Source organism: Triturus cristatus, chromosome 12, assembly GCF_964204655.1.
Source record: "Triturus cristatus chromosome 12, aTriCri1.1, whole genome shotgun sequence".
Taxonomy (NCBI): Eukaryota; Metazoa; Chordata; class Amphibia; order Caudata; family Salamandridae; genus Triturus; species Triturus cristatus.
This window is the reverse complement of record NC_140595.1, coordinates 341439441-341460792: the sequence shown is the minus strand read 5'-3', so window position 1 is coordinate 341460792 and position 21352 is coordinate 341439441. Positions and strand designations below refer to the sequence as shown.

The 21352-nt window shown below is 45.2% G+C and overlaps 1 protein-coding gene across 5 annotated transcripts in view; it reads left to right on the top strand.

The window, feature by feature from the left end:
• The window catches only part of LOC146775982 (uncharacterized), a 438400-nt gene that overhangs the window by 18551 nt on the left and 398497 nt on the right, over nt 1-21352 (top strand). For 4 of the 5 annotated variants that reach the window (XR_014972051.1, XR_014972052.1, XM_085637866.1 and 1 more), the window contains exon 3: nt 19562-19711. The exons of the other annotated variant lie outside the window; for it this stretch is intronic. Coding sequence is in view for 2 of the 4 variants with exons in the window: in XM_085637866.1 (XP_085493992.1) it covers nt 19562-19711 (150 nt within the window). In the remaining 2 variants the exon portion in view is untranslated. The remainder of the gene's footprint in view (nt 1-19561; nt 19712-21352) is intronic. 5 annotated transcript variants of the gene reach the window in all.

Here is a 21352-nt window from a genome sequence, read left to right as displayed (position 1 = left end):
GCATATTCGTCCTCCATGTCTTTCACTTAATTAGCACTTTATTCAATTTCCCTCACCTTGGTGCCCTCTTGTTTATTTGAGCTAGCGGAAAGGGCATTAGCCAGCGCCATGAGCTGTGTGTCACAAGTTCATCAAACTGTCCTTCAGGCCTGTAGATAATGTAAAATAGGATTACAAATGCAGCACCTGACATGCACTGAAGTGACATTTGAAGGACATTTGATGCTGTAAGAGGGCCCTGGGTTACATGTTGAGTGCTCCCAAGGGAAGGGCTACTGGGACTGCTGCGGGATGTAGGTGACCCAGAGACAGACAGACCATTCATGCAGCGGCTACTTTGTTCAGAAGGCATGTAGTGAGATCCTGCAAGAAGCAAACTTATTCTGAAACTAGAATTAAACATAACCTGCTCTCTTGTACTGCTCCTGCAGTGGACACATTAAAGCAAGTATGGCCCTGATTTTTGTGTGATTTTGGGTGAAGATGGCAAATTCTATGACTGGTAGCGGCATCAAATCTGCCTGCTAAATGGAGGGGCATTTGTCATATTTAAGGAAGTATTCGTGACTGGGTTTACCCCCATATCACAGACACTCTATTGCATGACATTAATATTACATCCACAATGTTGACCTAACGATTATATTGCAAGGTAAGTACAGGTAAATGTAATAAAGTGAAATCAATAGTTAATAAGGTTAAAGAGACAATATTGAGGCTACAATTATATTAATATCTTTACCCTAATGATGTAGTGGTACTTGATTTTTTGGATGCATTATTGCTCTCTATTGATATTATCTACCTTGAGATAGTGTCACACATGTGATTGCAGTGATGTTTTGGGAAAATTGGCACATTCACAGTGGAAAGAACCTATTTAGGATGCAAATTCATGGAAACAAATTCCAACAGGCCTGTGACAGAAGATGACATTTCTGTTATCATATGTGGACAGTGGAGAAGTAGTCATAAAGAGAGGATACTTTGTTTGAACCCACTTTGCATTCCTGGGTGTGGTTTAGTAGCTGTCATACTTTTGGCTGAAAGGCCACTGTCTCTTCACTGACAGTCATTTATGACGCAAAGACCAGAAAACAGGGTGAGCGGCCAGCCACTCTAGTTTTATGGGCCTACACCAATGTTTCTTAAACTTTTGACTTCAGTAGACTCCTACTGAACCATTACTGTAACTACGGGACCCCCACTGACTCTGGGACCCCGGGCCCAAGCAATTGCTATGATTTGAACCACATGACAATACACAAATATACAAAAACAAGTACACACCAAAATAAATGTTCAAATATTGAACAGATTCATAATCAAATATAAAAAGGTTTACTTCTTTATTTGTAGGAACATTATGAATTTCAATGTATTCTCTTTAATGTCATTTAAGTTTGTAGCAAAGTCGCAGACCTTTTGAGTTGGCCACGTGGAACTCTAGAGGTCCTCAGACCACGGATTAAAAACCACTGACCTACACCATTTCAGTTCGCGTTGACACCCTCCATAGTAAATGGCCAGGTGGAGGATACAAGAATAGAACATCCACCATTTGCCTCTTACTAAGGTACTAGTAATACTACTGTCCTGTAGAATAATTCCCCTATTGCGATCATCCAAATTACATTATATGGCCTATGTTAATGCGAAAGATTTGAAGGTTTGATTTGACTGTTTTATTGAGCAATATGTCTACAGTTGGGTAAGCAGTAAGCAATATGCCTGAGAATCTATCAGGCATAGTAGAAACTAGGAACAATGGTGAAACCCTGTAGCACATAATTTTACATTAGCATTAATGCATCCTCATGTAAGGAGCAATGGTGTTCTCCCCTTTTCTAGGATGAAATTAGGTTGCATGAACTATAAATGCACACGAAAAGTAACACAAGAGTTGGAAGTTGTAAAGAACCTTACAAAGGGATGCAAGACCTCTGTAGCACTTCATATTCCAAGACTTGAGGGTAAACTAACAATGGAAGTTCTGAATTCTGAAATTATTAGTGAATATACACACATTGTGAAAATATAAAATTCTTTAAATGAGTCACAAACATCCATTTACACGGATGTGTAACTTTTGATTGCTGTATGTAAGGCATGAAAATATTTGGCATAAAACTAGTTTCTTAATTTAGTCTTGTTTTTGTAACCTTACATCTGGTTTCACATCCACCTGCCCCAACTTTTTAAAAAAGGCGGAACCATTACATAGTTCCTAAAAGCAAATGTGATACCGCTCTGCAGATAGAAATAAAGAGGTGAATTTTGCATGTTTTGAAATTCGCCTGAATATTTCACCCACACTTACTTGTTGGTAAATCTGCTTCCATTGGTGAAGAGTAGGTGTTCCAGTAAAGGGATGTCTTGAAAATTCACAAGCTTTTGTTGGACTAGTGTCAAGCAAGCGAATGGTCAGAGAGGGAGAGGGAGGGTAAATCTGTTTCCAGAGTGGCAATGGATACGGACAACATCATACTTGATGTACGTTTAGAAAACAGTTTTCTCCACAAGGAAAATACTTACCTATGATCCAAGGAAAACTCCCTTCCCTGCATGCCCAACCATTTGTAATGTTCCCTGTGCAAAAAAAGGAGACAAAAAGTTCCCAAGTGCATATGCAGTTATTAGGATTCTATTTGTTTATGTAAAAATGAAAATCACAAAATATTGAATAATGTACTCCTAGAAAACTGCAACAGTAACAGCTTTACCAGGGTTCTTCTGGAACTCTCAGTGAATTAAAAAAAAAAGTCCAAAATGTACTCCAAATATAGGACAAAACCTGAGAACCTTGTGAACTGGGTCAACTTTCAGTAATTTATGTACACCAAAAAAAAGACGATAGGCCTGATTAAAAAAAGCTAAATATACAACTGTATGTGCATTCATTTAGTCTTAAACCTTGGTAAAAAAATTGCCACCTTCTTATTATTTACCTTTTTCGAGGGGAAATATTCACCTCTAGGTGTAGATTTGGATGTCTCCACCCTTTCAACGTAGGGCAGTGGAGCATCCTCTAACCGAATTTATGAGTGTACAGTTAAAGCGTGTACCTTTTCATCTGTTGGTGGAAATCTCAGGCACTGAGTTTGATTTGATTAATTTGATTTGATTTATACATTCATAAATTGCGGATTGTCACTCCGGAAGGAGCAGCCTGTCGCTGGGCGGAAGAAAGTCAAGGTGGAACAGGGGGGGGGCCCTATATGAGGGTGTCGCCTAGGCGCTATGCTCCGGCTTCGTATAGCAAGGATACCACGAGACGACGTAGGTGTACTAAGGATTTATTTCAAGATAGGATGGGACAGAGCCTTTGCAGTTCTTCTCCTTTTTGCTCTTGGGGTAGTCTCCCTCCTCTCTGGGGTCTTCGGAATTCGGTGTTGGTCGGAAGGCTCCGTGGGACATGTAAGGAAGGGAAAAATACCAATATTTAGGGGACCCTTTTTCCTAACTTGATTTGAGGGGGGAAAGGGGAGTGAGGAGTCACCGGGGTTCCTTCAACCAAACAGCACATGTGTGAGCAGAATCGGTATGTGAGTGAGGGTTCTCCTGATATAGCAAAAGCCTCCACAGCCCGTGTGACCTCCCCACAATGAATACCCTCCCCTATCGCCCTCCCCGTGTATTTAAGAAGCCCAGGATCCGGCCCCGTACCTTTCCCAGCCACGCTCCTCCGGGCACGTGGCGGGGCGAGACGTGGTGAAGTTGGCCTCCTGGTTTAGCAGGTCTCTCCGCTCCTCCGACTCTCGTTCTCCTCTCTTCTCCTCGCTCTCCGTCTTCTCCGTTCCGCTCTCCTCGTCTCCAAACTCTCCTCCTCGGGCTTGCGCTTCGCTGTCTGCTCCGACTTCCGTCTTAGGGTGGTCGTTGCTCCCTGATTGGCCCGAAGCCAGTGACGTCGTCGGAGGCGTTTCCGTGGTTGTGTCGAGCCAGTCCACGTTAAAGGGACCGCCAGCAGCGTGCATAGAAGGTGTAAATGATCCGTCAGCGAAGGCTTTTTCAGCTGTTTCGGGGACTCGCTGACACATCCCCTCCCCCGGATTTTCACGATCGGGGGAAATCGGGTATCTGGAGAGAAAGTCCGCGTTCCCCTGGTCCAACCCCTTTCGATGCTTAACCTCAAAGCGATAGGGCTGTAAGGCCAAGAACCAGCGGAGGATTCGCTCATTATGGCCTTTGTTACGCTGGAGCCATGTGAGAGGGGCATGATCTGTAAAGAGGATGAAAGATCTGCCTTCCAAATAGTATTGTAGCTTCTCCACTCCCCAACGGACTGCTAGACACTCTTTTTCGATAGTGGAGTACGCCTGTTCTCGGGGAAATAGCTTCCTGCTGATGTATAGTATTGGGCGTTCGTGTCCCTCAGCTTCCTCCTGGGAGAGCACCGCCCCTATCCCAACACCTGAGGCATCCGTCTGTAAGATAAAGGGCTTCTGAAAGTCTGGGGCTACTAACACAGGGGAGGAGGTCAGAGCGTCCTTGAGAGACTGAAAGGCCTTAGCTTCTAAGTCTGTGGGGGCCCGTAAGCGGGGTGAGGTCTGGGTTTTGCGGAGGAGATCCGTCAGGGGTCCAGCTAGATCGGCAAACTGAGGGATGAACCTTCGGTAATACCCTACTAATCCTAAAAATGCCCTAAGGTCTCTTTTGGTTTTGGGGTAGGTCAAAGCCTGAATAGCTGCTAGTTTTTCATTCTGAGGTTTTAGGGTCCCATCCCCCAGTAAAAAGCCTAAATATTTCACCTGATTATAGGCCACCCGGGATTTCTTGGCATTTATATGAAAACCTGCCTGACAAATGCTGTCTAATACCCTGGTCAGATGTTGTAGGTGCTCGGGCCAAGTCTTACTGAAGACGACAATGTCATCCAGGTAAGCCGAGGCATAAGGAAGGTGGGGTTGTAGAAGGGTGTCCATGGCCCGTTGAAAGGTGGCCGGGGCGCCGTGCAGCCCAAACGGGAGGACCGTGAAGTGATAATGCCCCGAGGGTGTCGAGAAGGCGGTTTTCTCCTGGTCTCCAGGAGCTAGTGGGATCTGCCAGTAGCCCTTGGTGAGGTCGATAGTTGTTATGTACCTGGCCTCACCAAGGCGTTCCACCAGCTCATCCACCCGGGGAAGAGGATAGGCGTCCTGTTTGGATACCCTATTTACTGCTCTGAAATCTATACAGAACCGGATACTTCCGTCCGGTTTTGGCACCAGGACCACCGGAGAACACCAGTTACTATGGGAAGGGGTGATAACTCCGGTTTGTAACATTTGGTGTATCTCAGTTTGAAAGGCAGCTCGTCGGGCCTCAGGTATCCGATAGGGTTTTTGTCTGACAGTGACACCTGCTGGGGTAGGGATAGTATGTACTGCTAGGTGTGTTCGTCCTGGTTGGTCTGAGAACACCTCCGCGAACCGGAGTAGAAGAGCGTTTATATCACCCCGTTGACTGGTTGATAGTTCGGGATTGATAGGTACCTCCTTAACGGTATGACAGAGGGGGGCGGTGAAGGAGACGGTTTGGGAAGAACCCGGAGGGCTTCCAAGCCATTTTTTTAATAAGTTAATGTGGTATAGCTGGGTTTTGTTTCGGGACATCTGTAGAACGTAAGTGGTTCTACCCACTTTTTTTAATACCTGAAAGGGCCCTTGCCACTCTTTCCTTATCTTTTGCGCAGAGGTGGGTAACAACACCAAGACCCAGTCACCCACCTCTAGGTTCCTCCATTTTTTTCCTTTGTCATAAAAGGATTGTTGTTTGTTTTGGGCGATGGTTAGGTTTTCGTGGGCTAGGGTCCTCAACTTATGTAGCCTGGACTGTAATTGGCGGGTGTAATCCAGCAGGGCCTCGGCTTCCTGTTTCCCTTCTGTTTCCCAGCTCTCTTTTGTTATCTCGAGTAGGGTTCTGGGTTTCCTTCCAAAGAGGAGTTCAAAAGGGGACACTCCCAAACTAGCCTGGGTTTGGCTCCGTAGCACAAAAAGGGCTAACGGCAATAATTGGTCCCAATTCCTCTCGTCCCCAGACAGAAGTTTCTTTAGGGTTAATTTGAGGCTACCGTTGTAGCGTTCGACTAACCCATCTGTCTGGGGGTGGTATACTGAGGTTTGTATGTGTCGGATGTTGAGCTGCTGGCATACTTGTTTCATAAGCTTGGACACAAAGGGGGTACCCTGATCAGTGATTATCTCTCTAGGGAAACCCATCCTCGAGAAGACTTCAACTAGCCGTTGTGCTATGGCTGTAGTGGTGGCTGCCCTAAGGGGAAAGGCCTCGGGATATCGGGTAGCGTAATCCACCAAAACAAGGGCATATTGATGCCCTCGGCTGGATTTGGGCAAAGGTCCGATGAGGTCCATTCCTAGCCTGTCGAACGGTTTGCCTATGATTGGAAGAGGTTGTAAAGGGACCGCAGGAGGAGTGTATGGATTGCGCCTTTGGCATATATGGCATTCTTGGCAATATTTCTGGACCTGAGCGTAGACGCCGGGCCAGAAGAAATGTTGGAGTATGGCTTGTCCGGTTTTTTCTGCCCCCACGTGCCCCGCCAAAAGATGGGCATGTGCAAAAAAAAGGATTTGATCTCTAAAGTTGGAGGGAACCAGTAGTTGGGGAATAGCGTCTTCCTTGGCTAACCGGTATAAGAGACCGTTACGTTCAATGAAAGTCGGATACGTCTTATTCCCTTGGTTTTGATCGGTCCGGGCTTTGTTCCAGGCGTGGACTAGACTGGCGTCATTCAATTGGGTGGTGCGAAAGTGTGTGTCTTTTGCCCACGGCTCTGGGGTCAACAGTGAGACCTGACAAGGTTTGAGTGTACTGAGCACTTCGCGCATCATGGAAGCAAAACAGGGATTGTCGGTTCCTAATATAACAGGTTCGGGGAGGTCTGGAAGGACGCCCACTATCGCATTCATGGTGGCCCCTGCTGGTGTTTGTAATTGGATGGTGGCTAGAGGGTAGTCCCTAACCTCCCCATGCACACACCTGATTCCCACCCTCCGGCCCGGTAGAACCCAAGAGGGCTGGACTAGTTCTTGTCTTGCTACGGAATGTTTGCAGCCTGAGTCAAGTAATGCCCGTACTCCCTTTCCCTGTATTTTAACACTCACATAAAACACAGGGCCTGTTTCCTGTGCGAAGAGAAGGGAATTGGGTGTGTAGCTCACGTCCATGGGCTCCTCCTTTTCCTTCTTCCTGCAATAGCGAGCTATGTGTCCCCATTCCCCACAGTCATAGCACTGGGGACCGGAGAAAGGTGGGTTATCTGGCCTGGCTCCACAGGGTCGTACCGGCTCAGGAAGTATTTTAGTGGACCTGCCTCTTCCCTGGACAACAGGCCTTGCTGAACGTTCGGGTTCTTTAGGGGGGGGGTCGTCCTTGGGCTCTGGCATAAGAAGTGGCCATTTCCACGGCCTGTTCGAGGTTTAAGCAGGCATGTTGTTTCAACCAGCGTTGGCTAGAATAGGGGAGTGCTTCGAGGAATTGTTCTAAGTAGATTTTTCCCATCACGTCCTCCATAGTGGACTCATGGGGTTTTAACCACAAATCAGCAGCCTCTTTTAATTTAAAGAAGAGAGTCTTGGGTAAATCCCCAGGAGCCCCGCGCTCTTGTCGAAATCGCAACCGGTGAGCCTCTTCGTCCACTCCTAGTCGATCGAGAATGTATTGCTTCACAAGGGCATAGGTAGCAGTTCCGTCCTTGTTCACTGTCTGATATGCCGCCTGGGCCTCCCCCACCAGCAAAGGTGCAAGATAAAAGGGCCATCTCTCTCCGGCCCAGGCACTAGCCCGGGCAGCCCGCTCGAAGTTAAGAAAGAAGGCCAAAGGATCTTCACCAGGGGTAAGTTTTTGGAGGGGAACCACCGTTCCTGGAGGGGCGGGGGCTCTAGCCTGCCCTAGAGAGGCCATAAGGAGATTTTGTCCTTCGGTCAATTTCACTAAATTCTCAGCTTGGGCTTGTATAGCTGACGTGAAGACAGCCCTGTCGGCCTCTGCTTGGGTGGAAGTCCGTTCAATAGCCCACTCCATTTTAGCCTGTCCTTCTCTCATTTGGTGAATGAGCGTTTCCATCCTGTGTCGGGTGGAGGTTACCCGACACTCCTATCTGGCTCACCACTTGTCGCCTAGGCGCTATGCTACGGCTTCGTATAGCAAGGATACCACGAGACGACGTAGGTGTACTAAGGATTTATTTCAAGAGAGGATGGGACAGAGTCTTTGCAGTTCTTCTCCTTTTCGCTCTTGGGGTAGTCTCCCTCCTCTCTGGGGTCTTCGGAAGTCGGTGTTGGTCGGAAGGCTCCGTGGGACATGTAAGGAAGGGAAAAATACCAATATTTAGGGGACCCTTTTTCCTAACTTGATTTGAGGGGGGAAAGGGGAGTGAGGAGTCACCGGGGTTCCTTCAACCAAACAGCACACGTGTGAGCAGAATCGGTATGTGAGTGAGGGTTCTCCTGATATAGCAAAAGCCTCCACAGCCCGTGTGACCTCCCCACAATGAATACCCTCCCCTATCGCCCTCCCCGTGTATTTAAGAAGCCCAGGATTCGGCCCCGTACCTTTCCCAGCCACGCTCCTCCGGGCGCGTGGCGGGGTGAGACGTGGTGAAGTTGGCCTCCTGGCTCAGCAGCTCTCTCCGCTCCTCCGACTCTCGTTCTGCTCTCTTCTCCTCGCTCTCCGTCTTCTCCGTTCCGCTCTCCTCGTCTCCAAACTCTCCTCCTCGGGCTTGCGCTTCGCTGTCTGCTCCGACTTCCATCTTAGGGTGGTCGTTGCTCCCTGATTGGCCCGAAGCCAGTGACGTCGTCGGAGGCGTTTCCGTGGTTGCGTCGAGCCAGTCCACGTTAAAGGGACCGCCAGCAGCCTGCATAGAAGGTGTAAATGATCCGTCAGCGAAGGCTTTTTCAGCTGTTTCGGGGACTCGCTGACAGAGGGATAGGCAGAATTAGTCTGAGGATCCAAAAATCCAAGTCTTCAGTGCCTTCCTGAACTGTGTTTCTGTTTTCAACAACCTCAGATGTGTTGGCATGAGATTCCAGGCTTTAGTTCCTAATGTGGCTAAAGTTTTTCCTCCCTTGGTTTTATACCTAAAACGAGGGTTCGAGGAGATTTGCCGATGAGTATCTAAGAGTCCTGGACGAGGTGTAAGGGGAGAATCTAGCTGAGAGTTACGTTGGGCCTAAGTTTAAGGATGCTCTGAAAGTGATTAAGAGTATCTTGAATAAGATTCTCTTATGCAGTGAAAGCCAATGGAGGGTTTTAAGTGCTGCAGATGTGTAGGGCCTACATGGTAATTTCAGGACTAGGTGAGCCGCTGCTTGTAGTCTCTTTAGTGCTTCTTTATTTGCTCCCGCTAAGAAGCTGTTACAGTAGTCTAGACGCAAAAGGATCAGCGCCACCGCAACTGTCTTCCTTGCAGAAAGGGGGATGAAATCGAATAATCTTTTTAGTGTCTTGATTAGATTGAAGCAGGCCCCTGCCACTGTCAAGGCGTGTGGTCGGAAGGAGAGTGAGGTATCGAATTATACTCCCAGGTTTTTTGCTACTTTAACAGTAGTAGGCGGTGCTGTAGCATCTTCCGCCCACCAAACACTTGGCTGGAAGGGTTGTCCTTTCCCATCAGGTTGGATCTCGGTTTTGTCTGTAGGTGGCCTTCAACCACTGAATGACTTCAGATAGACATAGCTTGAAATTGAGTTTTGCATTGGTGGAGTCTTTGACCAGGGATAGGATCAATTGTGTGTTGGCTGAGTAGGACGTTACTTTAATATCAAAAGAAGATGTCAAGGAGATGAGAGGGGTAATGTATATGTTGAATAACAGCGGGCTGAGAGATGAGCCCTGTGGGACTCATGATGTGATGGGATGTTCAGCAGAGAGGAACGTTCCAAGAGACACTCATCGATTGGTTAAAAAGGACCTAATCAAGGACAATACAGTGTTAGAGATGCCACTGGATTTTAGCCTAGCAAGAAGAATGCTGTGTGAGATGGTATCAAATGCGGCAGACAAGTTGAGCAAAATGAAGACTGCCTTCATGCCTTTGTCAGCTATAGATTTTAGTGTGTCCGATATTTCCAGAAGCGCAGATTCTGTTGAATGCTTGGGATGGAAGCCTGATTGCAGCGGGTGGCAGTTTCAAGGAAATTCGACAGTTCGCTGCTGACTAATTTTTCTGTGATTTTGCCCAATATCGGTAGGAGTGATATTGTACGGAGATTGGAGATATTAGATGAGTCTATATTTTGCTTTTTTCAATGGTTTCACTATGGCTAGTTTTCATTCATCTCGGACTATGCCTGTATGTAACGAGGAATTGACTATCTGGTTGATCACCAGGTTAACTGTGTTTATCATGTGGTGAAGAATCATGGGGGTTAGGCATCAAGAGGAGAGCCTGATTTACAGGCAGCGATTGCTACACATGACTGCTCAAGCGAGAATGATTCAAAAACTTGAAGTGAGGGACTAATGCTAGTAGGGTCAGGATCCAGGTCCAAGTCAAGTTTTTGTGCAGAGGATGTTGCAAAGTCACTTTGAATATTCTGGATTTTTTCCTCGAAGAAGATCGAGATCTGGTCACAAAGTCTGAGTACAGGGAATTTCTCTACTCAATATTTTGGGGTCAGTGAAGGACTTTATAATTGAGAAGATGGATTTTTGATCTTGGTTGGCCTCGAGTATTTTATTGGAGTAGTACTCTTTTTTTGATAATTTAATATGAGTGTGGTATTGTCTCCTACTTGCTTTGAAAGCTTTTTGGTCTGCTGGGTCATAGGTTCTTCTCCACTTGCGTCCCAATCGCTTACATCGGAGATGTAGTTGAGCTAAGGCGGGCGTAAACCAAAGGGCGTTATGGGTTTTGGCTTTCACTTTCCTATTAGGTTGTTGTAGTGGGATTAGCTCATTGCTATTGAAGTCACCCAAGTGTGGAAGAGTTGTGAGTTGGAGATCTCTTTATGGGAAAGTATACAGAAAATTATTAAAGTCAAACATTCTTTAAAGAAAACGAATAACAATATTTAATATATAATATTAATGTAAAATAATTTTAAATATTAATTATTAACCTAAAAATAATAAAATGTAATTTTACATCACATTAACACATCAGATTAGCTGTGCAATAAATATTAAATTAATTGAATTTATTACTATATATTTTTTAATAATATATAAATGCCTTACACACCCTTGTTATCATTTTTTGTTTTATTTACTATTGAGTGAATATTGAAATGTCAACCAAATTTCATTTCCTTGCTATTTGTTTATAAGGGGTGTTATTTTTATTCCCTGTTTTCAACTGTTTTCTTTGGGAGTGTGTTGTAGTACAATTGGTTAGTCAAATGCGGTGCTTGACATTCTCCATGGCAAGGCTGGAGTATATTTTAACTTATTTGAAACCTTCAAGGCTGCAGTAACTTTAGAAGTGTGTTCTGTGAATTGCAATTGTCTTACTCTTTTTTGGGTATGTAGTGAGAAGTTACTTGAATTACTAGTGGTGAAAAGCTTTGTTTCTAACCTTACTGCAGCAATGATGAATGACATGGGTTGCCAACTGGCCAGTTTTATAATGCATGGCCAGCATTTTAATGTCCCAGTCAAAACCAAAATTTGCAAAGTTCCTTAAAGACTGTATTTTTCCCTTATCTGTATATCTATATATAGTTAAAACAGCAATTTTAAGAAGAAAGCAATTTAAAATGTGTTCTACGTTTGCCTAATGACCCCTAACTGAAAATTAAAGTAAATAGAGACAGAATTGCCATATTAAAAATTAAAATAGACAATTTTATTTCAATCGTTGGACACTTTGATGTGACCTCCACGTCTGTAGTGGTCACAATCAGGTGCTGTGGACATGGGGGTCACATCTAGGTGCCTAAGGCAGGACATCCCAATGGTGCCAGGGGAATCCAGATTCCCTTTTTTCTTATCAGTCTGTGTGAGAAATGGGGGTCTCTAGTTGGCAGGTTGTCCAAGAGGGGACCCTTCTTCCTAGTCAGGAAAAGTTATCATACTTGTAAATAACTCCTGCTCACCCCCTTGGTAGCTTGGCACGAGTAGTCAGCTTGTAAACGATTTGCACATAACCAGCAGTAATGCGATGAAAACACTACAAAAGGACACCACACCAGTTTTAGAAAAATATTGAATATTTTAATTGTGCAAAACAAGACCAAAAACGATGAAAATCTACCATACAATTCTTAGAATTATTACTAAGCAAATGTAGACTTACAAAAATACAGTTCCTTAAAGTTGAAAGTTCCATCCAGGACTATCACGGTGTTGGGAACAACAAATCCAAACTGTTCTGGCTGACTGCAGTGTTGCAGGCCAGCTACAGTGTCGGGGAGACCCGCAAACAGTACCTTTACAAGTGCAAGGAATCAGTGACCTCGCGATGAGCCCCGAAGAGCTGGCATCAGCAGGCATCGGTTCCAGAGGTCTGTGTAGGAGGCATCGGGGCCTTGAAGTCACGTGTTGCAGATCAAACTCCGTGCGGTTGAAGTCAGGAGCGCTGCATCAGTTGGCATCGGGGCTGCAGTGTGGATTGCAGTGATGTGGCGGGCGGTGCCCTCAGGTCACAGAGCAGGCAGCGGCTCAGTAACAGCATTTTACGGCGTCAGTGAGACCAAGGCTGCGGTGCTAAATAGGGCGGTGCTCATAGGTCCCGTTGCAAGCAGTGGCATCATCGTTGCTGAAGCACTGTTGTCGGCTGACGAACCCGAATCAATGGTGCTGGCATTGGTGGGCCAAGGCTGTGGTATGGGCCAGGGTGGAGCGTCATGCAACTTACGAGCAGTGCCCTCAAACCACAGTGCAAGCAGCAGCGTTTATGTTGGCATGAGGCGTCGTCATCAGGGATACCAGGGCGGTGGTGTGAAGCGAGGTGCTGCCAAGTGCGGTGTCCACAAGTCATTGTGCAAGTAGCGGCTCGGAGGCGGTGTCCGGCGGCAGCGGTGGTGAGAACAGGGTTGCGGTGTGCAGTGCGGTGGTGAGCTGTGCCATGCCTTCAGGACACGGATCCGGCAGCAGCGTCGTTGACTGTGTTGTGTTGTTTTTTTTTCTGTCACAGCACAGAACACACAGTTCCCAGTGCTGGCAGCAGATGAACTTGAAGTCTTTGCAGGTCCTGAAACTCCTTGAACAGGGAGCAAGCTCTACCTCAAGCCCTGGGAGGAACTCAAAAGAAGAATTTGTGGAAGGTTCAGTCCAGTCCTTCCCTGCCCAAGACAGAAGCAGCCACTGCAGGTCAACACAGCAAAGCACACAGCAAAGTGGTACTTCCTCCTCACAGCTTCTCCAACTCTTTTTCTCGGCAGGTTCCTTGATCCAAAAGAATTACAAATTCCTGGGGTCAGGGCCCCAATATTTATATCACATTTTCTCTTTGTTCTCTTTGCGGCAAGGGTCTCTGAGCCCAGTCCAAAACAGTTCCGCCCTCTTTGGCCTAGCTTCACTACAGGGGGTGGAGACACTGCCTATTCAGGTGCTAGTAAAAACTCCTCCTACCACTCTAAATTCAGATCAGGCCTATTCAGCCCAACTATGAGTCACTCAGGATAGCAAGATACACCTCAACCCCCCTTGTGCCTGACCTCAGTGAATGCAAATCCCCAGACCCTGTCACTCCAAAAGCAAGTCAATACACAAACCAGCAGTGGCACACAGAATGGTCAAACAAGAAAATGCTGCTTTCTAAATGTGGAATTTTGAAACACATAATTAAAACACCATCCCCCTAAAATGATATGTTATTAAGTTCAGAGAGCCTTTACTCCATTTCTCTATCTTCTCTCAATGGAAAGTTATACTTGTAAGATATTGCAAAGCAACTCCCATGTTAACCTATGGGTGCAGATAGCCTTTCAACAGAGAAAAACAAATTTGGCAGTATTTCGTTATCAGGACATGTCACACACCCCCGGACATGTTCTACAATTCACATACACTGTACCCTGCCCATTGCAGTACATCGGACCTACCTGAGGGTGCCCTAGATGCAAGAAAAGAGAAGGTTAGGGCCTGGCATGTAGGTGTACTTGCAAGGTCGACATGCTAGTAAAAACTGCGCACAGACGCTGCCGTGGCAGGTCAGAGAACCCTTTGAAAGGCTGCTTATGTGGGAGGCACAATCAGTGCTGCAGTCCCAATAGCAGCATTTGATTGACAGACCCAGGGCACATACCGTGCACCATACTAGGGACTTAGTAGTAAATCAAATAACCCAAACGTGGAAACACCAATCCATAAACACAGTTTACAGTAGGAGCACTTTCACTTAAACACTGAACAGCAGTGTGAAAGTGCGCAGAGGCACTAATCCAGCAAAAACGAAGTCCAACCTACCATTAACAACAGGAGGCCAGAAAGCAAAAAGACAGGGGAAACATCCCAAAAGATGCCAGGTCTAACAGTTTGCTGGTGAAGAGCTTCCCCAGCAGCCTGAGTCTGTTTTTACTAATGATGAACAGCTCCCATGGGGCGCTGATCTCAGTACTTCAAAAAGTGAAAGCAAAACAAGCTGATTGGCTGATTTTACTTTCACTGCATCAATACTCAGGGTGTGTGAGGATCTAGGTATAGTGTATGATATTTCTCTGGGGCCTTACCATTGAGTACACTCGTAAAAACCTTTATGGGACCAGTCAGGGTTATTTACATAACCTTCACCTCAGCACTTTGGTAGCTTTGGCACAGAGCAGCAAGGCTTAGCAAAGGAACAATGTGTAAAGCATTTAACATCATTAAACAACAGAATAAGAAAATCACCAGACAAGAAAGAAACACGACAACCATTTATATAAACAGAACATATGTGTATGGATTTTTAGAGACCTTCATCATTAAAATCTACCAGAGAGTTCCAGAGATACTGATTTTAGAAATTGTATAACTTTTGAATGCAACCTCAAACAAGCACTTGCAAGCGTAAAGTTTGGACATTTTGAAAAGTTTGTATGTGTTTCGGCCCAACTTGGGTGACCAAATCTGACAGGGACGAGGTCTAATAGGCTAGAAAGAAATCGTGGGACAGTTACCTGGCCACCAGAACATTTTTAGAGCGAGTTCCAAACTTCACAGGACACAGCTATTGACTTCTATGTTTTGGTCCTGATGCTGACGGATGTAAGATTAAAGATGCTCAATGATGCTGTGCGGTCCATGAGGGTGAAGTCCAGTCGAGTCCTCAGTTACAGGTGAGTGGGGGCGACTCCGTGCACGGATCTCGAGGTCCCAGGAAATCCTCTGTACAGATTCCATGGGCTGCTGATGCAGACCTTGCGCTTTTGCAACACAGCGGTCACAGTGAACATTTTTGGTGGAGGCTGGTGTCCACCTTCCGTGATGTATCCAGTCACAACCAACATTCATGGGTCCAGCAGACACGGGTGCACCTTTTGGCTATTTCCTAATGGTCCTTGGGGGTGCCCGAGGCTGGTAGCAGCAAAGCATCTGCAGTGACTACCAAAGATGAAACTTGGGCTCATTCAGCTTTAGTATACCCAGTGCCAGTCTGGGGGGGTCAGCCAAATGACCCTTGGAATCTCTGCTTCGGAGTGGGAATCAATGTTTTCCCAAGCCAGGCATTCAGAACAAGGTCCAAACTTTGCTAGCCCAAAGTGCAGCACGTGCACTCACTCTGACATTGCAGCCTCTCTTTGTGTGCTTCCAACAAGTGCAAAGTGGTCTTCTTCGAATCCTTGTTACAAATCCAGTAAGTACTGAAGTCTTGGGTGCTAAGGGTGACCATTATATCCCAGTAAAGTGCCTGAGGGGACAACGCTGTCATTGGCCAATGGGATAGTAAGTCCCCTCCTATGTGGTGATACAGTTCCAGTGATGAGTGATATCTGGCTATCCCAGGGTGCAACTTGCACACTACAAACAACATGGCTGCAGTCTTCCTCTAGTGTAAGGACCTTGGTAGCCCAATCCCGGGGGTGTGGCTACCAAGGTCAGCACTCCCACAGAAAACAGGCTCTGGAACTGGTTTTCCCTACCTTGGCCCTGGCTCTTCCTTGTTTAGGGGAAACAAAAGGCATACTGCACAGGAGTGCAGCAGCCCTTCAAAAGGGGCATTACACTTTGATGCTTGATTTTTGGGTGGCACCCTTTGTAGCCCATCATTTGGAAGGGGTCACACCTACAATGTCGCAACAGCCTTTGTTCCTGGCCTGGGAGGTGTTCACATGTCTCCCTTGGCAGGAAGAAACCTGTCTGAGTCCCAGTGTCTCTGCTAGGTCACTCACCATCTGTGTTTAGGTATGGCAACTTTTACGAAAGTGGCCAGAATTAAATTTGAAATAAATATTGACTACACCATTTAGTTGCATTTGATGTCCTCTTTAATTGTATACCTTACATGACCTAGTTAGGTAGCCCCTGTCAAGAGTTACACACATTGGATTGCCAACCATTAGTCCTGCAAGTATCTCATAAGGCTACTTAACTATCCCCAGCAAACAGCAATACTTTAAGGTTTTGCTGTACCGACAAATCAGAAATATGTCTGTTTTAACAACATACAGCTCCTTGTCTTAGGGCTTCAGAGTCCTGCCTTAGACAAGACTTATATATATAGTTACAGGATTTGTGCACTTTGACATTAATGGCAATGGCAAAGTAATTTATGCAATGCTTGCACAGTCTCTTCAGTCTGCAAAGGCAGCTGAAAGACGTGTTTTCCCGTTGTCACACACAGAGTGGCACAACCAGTGCTGCAGCTCATGTGTGGACAGCCGGCCTTACATATCTTGGGCACCACGTAATAGGGACCTATAAGTAAGGCAGCACATGATGATTGGGGTCATGAAATTAAGCATACCATTTTGAAAAGGAAAGCAAACTGTCACCGAGGTCTGGACAGCAGGCCTCAGTGCACTCTGAAAGTTGAAAACCAGCAGCTAATAAAAGTTGGAGGACATCTGCAAAACGTTTTCTTCTATTACAGATGCATATCGCAGCTCCCCAAGCACCCATTTAATTGCTGGAGGTATTGTAGGAAAAGGGTGAAAAATTTCCCCTTTCTAATGATGTCTCTCGCTAGTGAATCCTTGCTTAGGGATCACTACAGAAGGGTAATCCAAAAGCAGGAATCTACCGACTGGTCACCGGAGATTCGTTTTTGAAGGAAGTAGTGGCACCCTGGCAATGAGTTGCTGCTCCCCCAGCTCCAATATATCCCCCCACCAAGCCCCCTGAGGAAAGCAAAAATTCCCACAAGATCCCAAGAAATGTATTTTCTAAAAAACAAAAAAGAGAGTTGAGGTGGGCCACCCAGGCATAGGGCCATGCACCCAACTTCAAAGGGGCAATTCCGTCTTGCTATCCCCCTGGGAGGCAGATAGTGGAGTTTGTCTCCAATTTATCCCCCCATGGGTTAGAAAGGCATCAATATACCAAGGAAACTATTTTTTTTTTCAAAAAAGGGGTGGCCAGTTCACCCTGGTACAGGAATCCAACCCAACCCAAACTCAGTATGTATGCCCCCTTGACAGCCATATTGGGTGGAGCCTGTTCCCAGGAAGTAGAAAGTTCACTGGACACCGGGGAAATCATTTCTTGGAACAAACGGGTTGGGATAGCTCACCCTGGCATAGGGTTGTGCCCCCTCACCCAAATGGAACAATACAGTGTTTCTTGCCCCCCCCCCCGGAGGCAGACTGGGGTTAGTTTCAATCTGCTATCATCCAATGGGTAGAAAGACCACTAGACCAGGGATTTCACAGTGGGGGAAAACATTTGTGGGCATCCAATCCATGCTCTGGGTTATACCGACATCCCAAAAAAGGCAACACAGGCTTTGTACCCCCATGGCAGCAGTCATAGGATTTGACCGCATTAGCTCCTGGCAGGGCAGAAAGTCTACTAGTCACTAGAGATTTCAACATAGTACCAAACAAACAAAATTATGGGGGTTGCCTACCTTTGCATTGAGTCATAACCCTACCCTGAAAGGGGCAATAGTGTATTTCTGCACCCCTGCAGGAGGTTTGCCCTGGTTGGGGAGATTGCCCCAAATCCCCCGAGGGGTACATAGTCCACTAGACACCAGGGATTTTCCATTTGGGGAAAAAGAAAGTAGTGCAGATGTCCCACCTTACCATTGGGACATGCTTCCTTGCCAAAAAGGGCAAATCAGTCTTTCTGCCGCCTGGGGGCGGTGCTTCGGAGCCTCGGAAGATGGCCGCTGTTCCCGGGAGCTCCGTCGGGACGTGAGGTAGCGCGACCTCTGCAGGCAACAATTCCTCTCCACAACCTTCGGAACCGCATGATTTAGCGGTCGGAACTTGGACTCGTCAGAATGCTACCATTATTTGCGCATAGGGTGAGACCGGCAAACATATTTTTATGATTCTTTGTTACCTCACCGTCGCGGCCGCCATTTTGTTTTTTCGGCGCTCCTATGCTTCCCGCCTGAGGCTGTGAGACGATGTTGGTTAGCAGTTGAATGCCCGTTTTTTTATTTTTATTATTGCAGCCTTCTTCTTTCATTTTTGGGCAGTGCTCATGTTATTTGGTCCCTGGTGATGTTCGCATTGATGCCTTCTCCACTGTGATCTCTGTTGCTGTTGAACACTATTTCTTTTACTTCACTCCTAGATTTGTGGGCTGACACCTGCCTGGACTAGTGTTCTCTAATTTTCTTTTCATTTTTTCCCGAGTTTGGCTCTGTTTCCTTTTGTGGGACTCTGAGTGACTCTATAATTACAATCTTTTTTCTTCGTTGTATACGAAGAGTCTCTCTTCACACTGTCACGTATCACCATGCCTCGCACTAATTGTAGTGGTGTTCTTCCCTCCAATGAGGCGAGTTTAGAGGTCTTCAATCCTTTTGACGTCCTACAGGATCACATTTATGATAATCTCAAAGACTCTGTTGGCTCCAAGACTTCTACTTCACTCACTCCTCGTTTAAGCACTAAACAAGGCTCCAAAATACCTTCTGTGTCACGTCTACTTCTGGCAAGGACTTGAAGGTTCTAATCCAATTTCCTTTTTTCAGTCTTTTTTGCCAACTTTTCTGGGTCTTCCTGAAACCCCTTCATTGAATATCCAACGGGCGCATCGTTTAGGTCAGTTAGCCCGTTCTTCTTCATCATCATCTACTAAGCCGAGAGGAGTTATTTTGTATTTTTTGGAGTATACGGATTTACTCAGAGTCCTTCATGCTGCCAAGCAACGAGGGAAAATTTCTTGGAATGGTTCTAATCTCTTCTTTGCTCAGGATTATGCCAAGACAACTGCTGAACGTCGGAAAAAGTTCTTGGAGATGAGACCTGTGTTACGCAGCCTAAATGCACGCTACGGTTTGTTCCATCCCTGTCTCTTCAAAGTGACTTATGATAATAAAACAACCAGCTATGAAGATCCAGCGCTTCTCCAACAATTTTTGAACAGCTGCAGAACAGAGTCCATGGAAGTGCCTCAATCATGACAGACTTATTTATTTCAGTAGTATCTGTTTGCTTCGCCCTTAGTGATGTTTAATTTCTTTCCTAATGTATTCTGTAGCATTAGGTTGGATTAATATGTTCCTTTTTCTTCCCTTCATCAGGTAGCGGTCTTGTGGTCCCTCGTCGTTCCTTGTTCTCCTCAGCTTGCCTAGCGGATGTCCCTTCCTTACCGTCTCGTCCTGAGATCTCCCGTTCAGTGTCTTATCTCCCTTATGTGGCTTCACCAACCCCGTTCTTCATCTTTTCTTGTGGTATGTCTTTTTGTTATCATATTTTTACTTTCTATTATTTATTCTTTTCGCTTCTCTTTCTGGCCTCTTTTCTACCTCTGGTATTTCTCTTCTTGCTTATCTCTAATTCTCACGTTTTCCATTTCATACCTTTCTACTTTCAATCTCCCTATTTCATTACTTTTTCTTATTTCATATTTCTTTGCCTTATTCTACCAATACTCCTCTAGTTGCAATGTCATTCTCCCAAATTATTATATGATGTTTTATTTTTTGTTACTCTTGTACATAATTGACTCTCACACAACTTTTCTGATATAATTTATATTTTTAGATGTCGTTGAATATACTTACTTGGAATGTTAAAGGTTTGGGTTCCCCCATTAAGCGGCAACATGTTTTATCTCATTTAGCAAACTTAAATGGAGATATTGTGTTATTACAAGAAATTCATATAAAAGAGGTTGAAGTTACCAAATTACGCCGTAATTGGGTAGGTCATGTTTTTGCGTCTCCTGGTTCAGGGAAACGTAATGGTGTTGCTATTCTCTGTCATAAGCGGTTAAATATCAAAGTTATGAACCAAGACAACGACTCTGATGGTAGGTGGGTTACTGTATCTTTGTTGATTGATAAAATCCCTTTAACTATTTTTAATTTGTATGCTCCCACTATACAAGACAAATTATTTTGGCCCCAGATGCTTGCTTCATTGATGCAACATTCTGATGATTATCTCATTTTAGGGGGTGATTGTAACACGATTATGGATCCTATTTTAGATAGAAGGTCCAATTCCCATTTCTCACCCTCTCTCATGCACACTCAATTTACCTCCACTATATCTCAACGGTCTCTTGTTAACTCCTGGAGACTCTGCCATCCTACACTTCGGGAATACACATATTACTCACCTGCTCACTCTTCCCAGTCCCGGATTGACTACATTTTTATTTCTAAAGCCTTGACCCAACATATTACCCACTCTGAAATAGGCTCTATTTTAATCTCTGATCATGCTCCAGTTTCTTTGTGTTTCGATTTGCTCCCCCCCATAAAAGGTACTAGGAGATGGAGGTTTAATAATTCTCTCCTATTGGATCCCAAATTTACCCCATCCTTCCTTGATTTTTCATCCCTATTCTTTACAGAAAATGAGTCTCCTCTGATATCCCCTCAGTTGTTATGGGACACTTTTAAAGCTGCTTCTAGAGATTTCATTATTTCATTTGTCTCCCATAAAAAACATGCTGCCTCTCATTCCTTGCAGTCAATTAATACGCAAATTAAACAATTGGAACATTCTTATTACTTAACTAAATCTCAATCAGACTTAGATAAACTTCTCAAGGCCAAATTCTCTTTTAATAAACTCTCCACGGAATCTGCAAATTTTTTTTACTTAAATCTAGTGCGAAGTATTACAGCGCACAAAATAAGGCAGGCAATCTTCTTGCCAAGTATCTTAAAGTTAAAAGAGAGTGCACAAAAATCGAGTCTATTGTCTCCTCATTCAATATCACACTTCATAAAGATGAAGATATTCTGATGGAATTCACTAACTTTTATCAAAATCTTTATACTCCGGAATCTCCTCCCCAATTAACTGACATTGATCATTATTTATCCTCTATTCCCTCTCCTTCCTTTCCAGAAACAGAT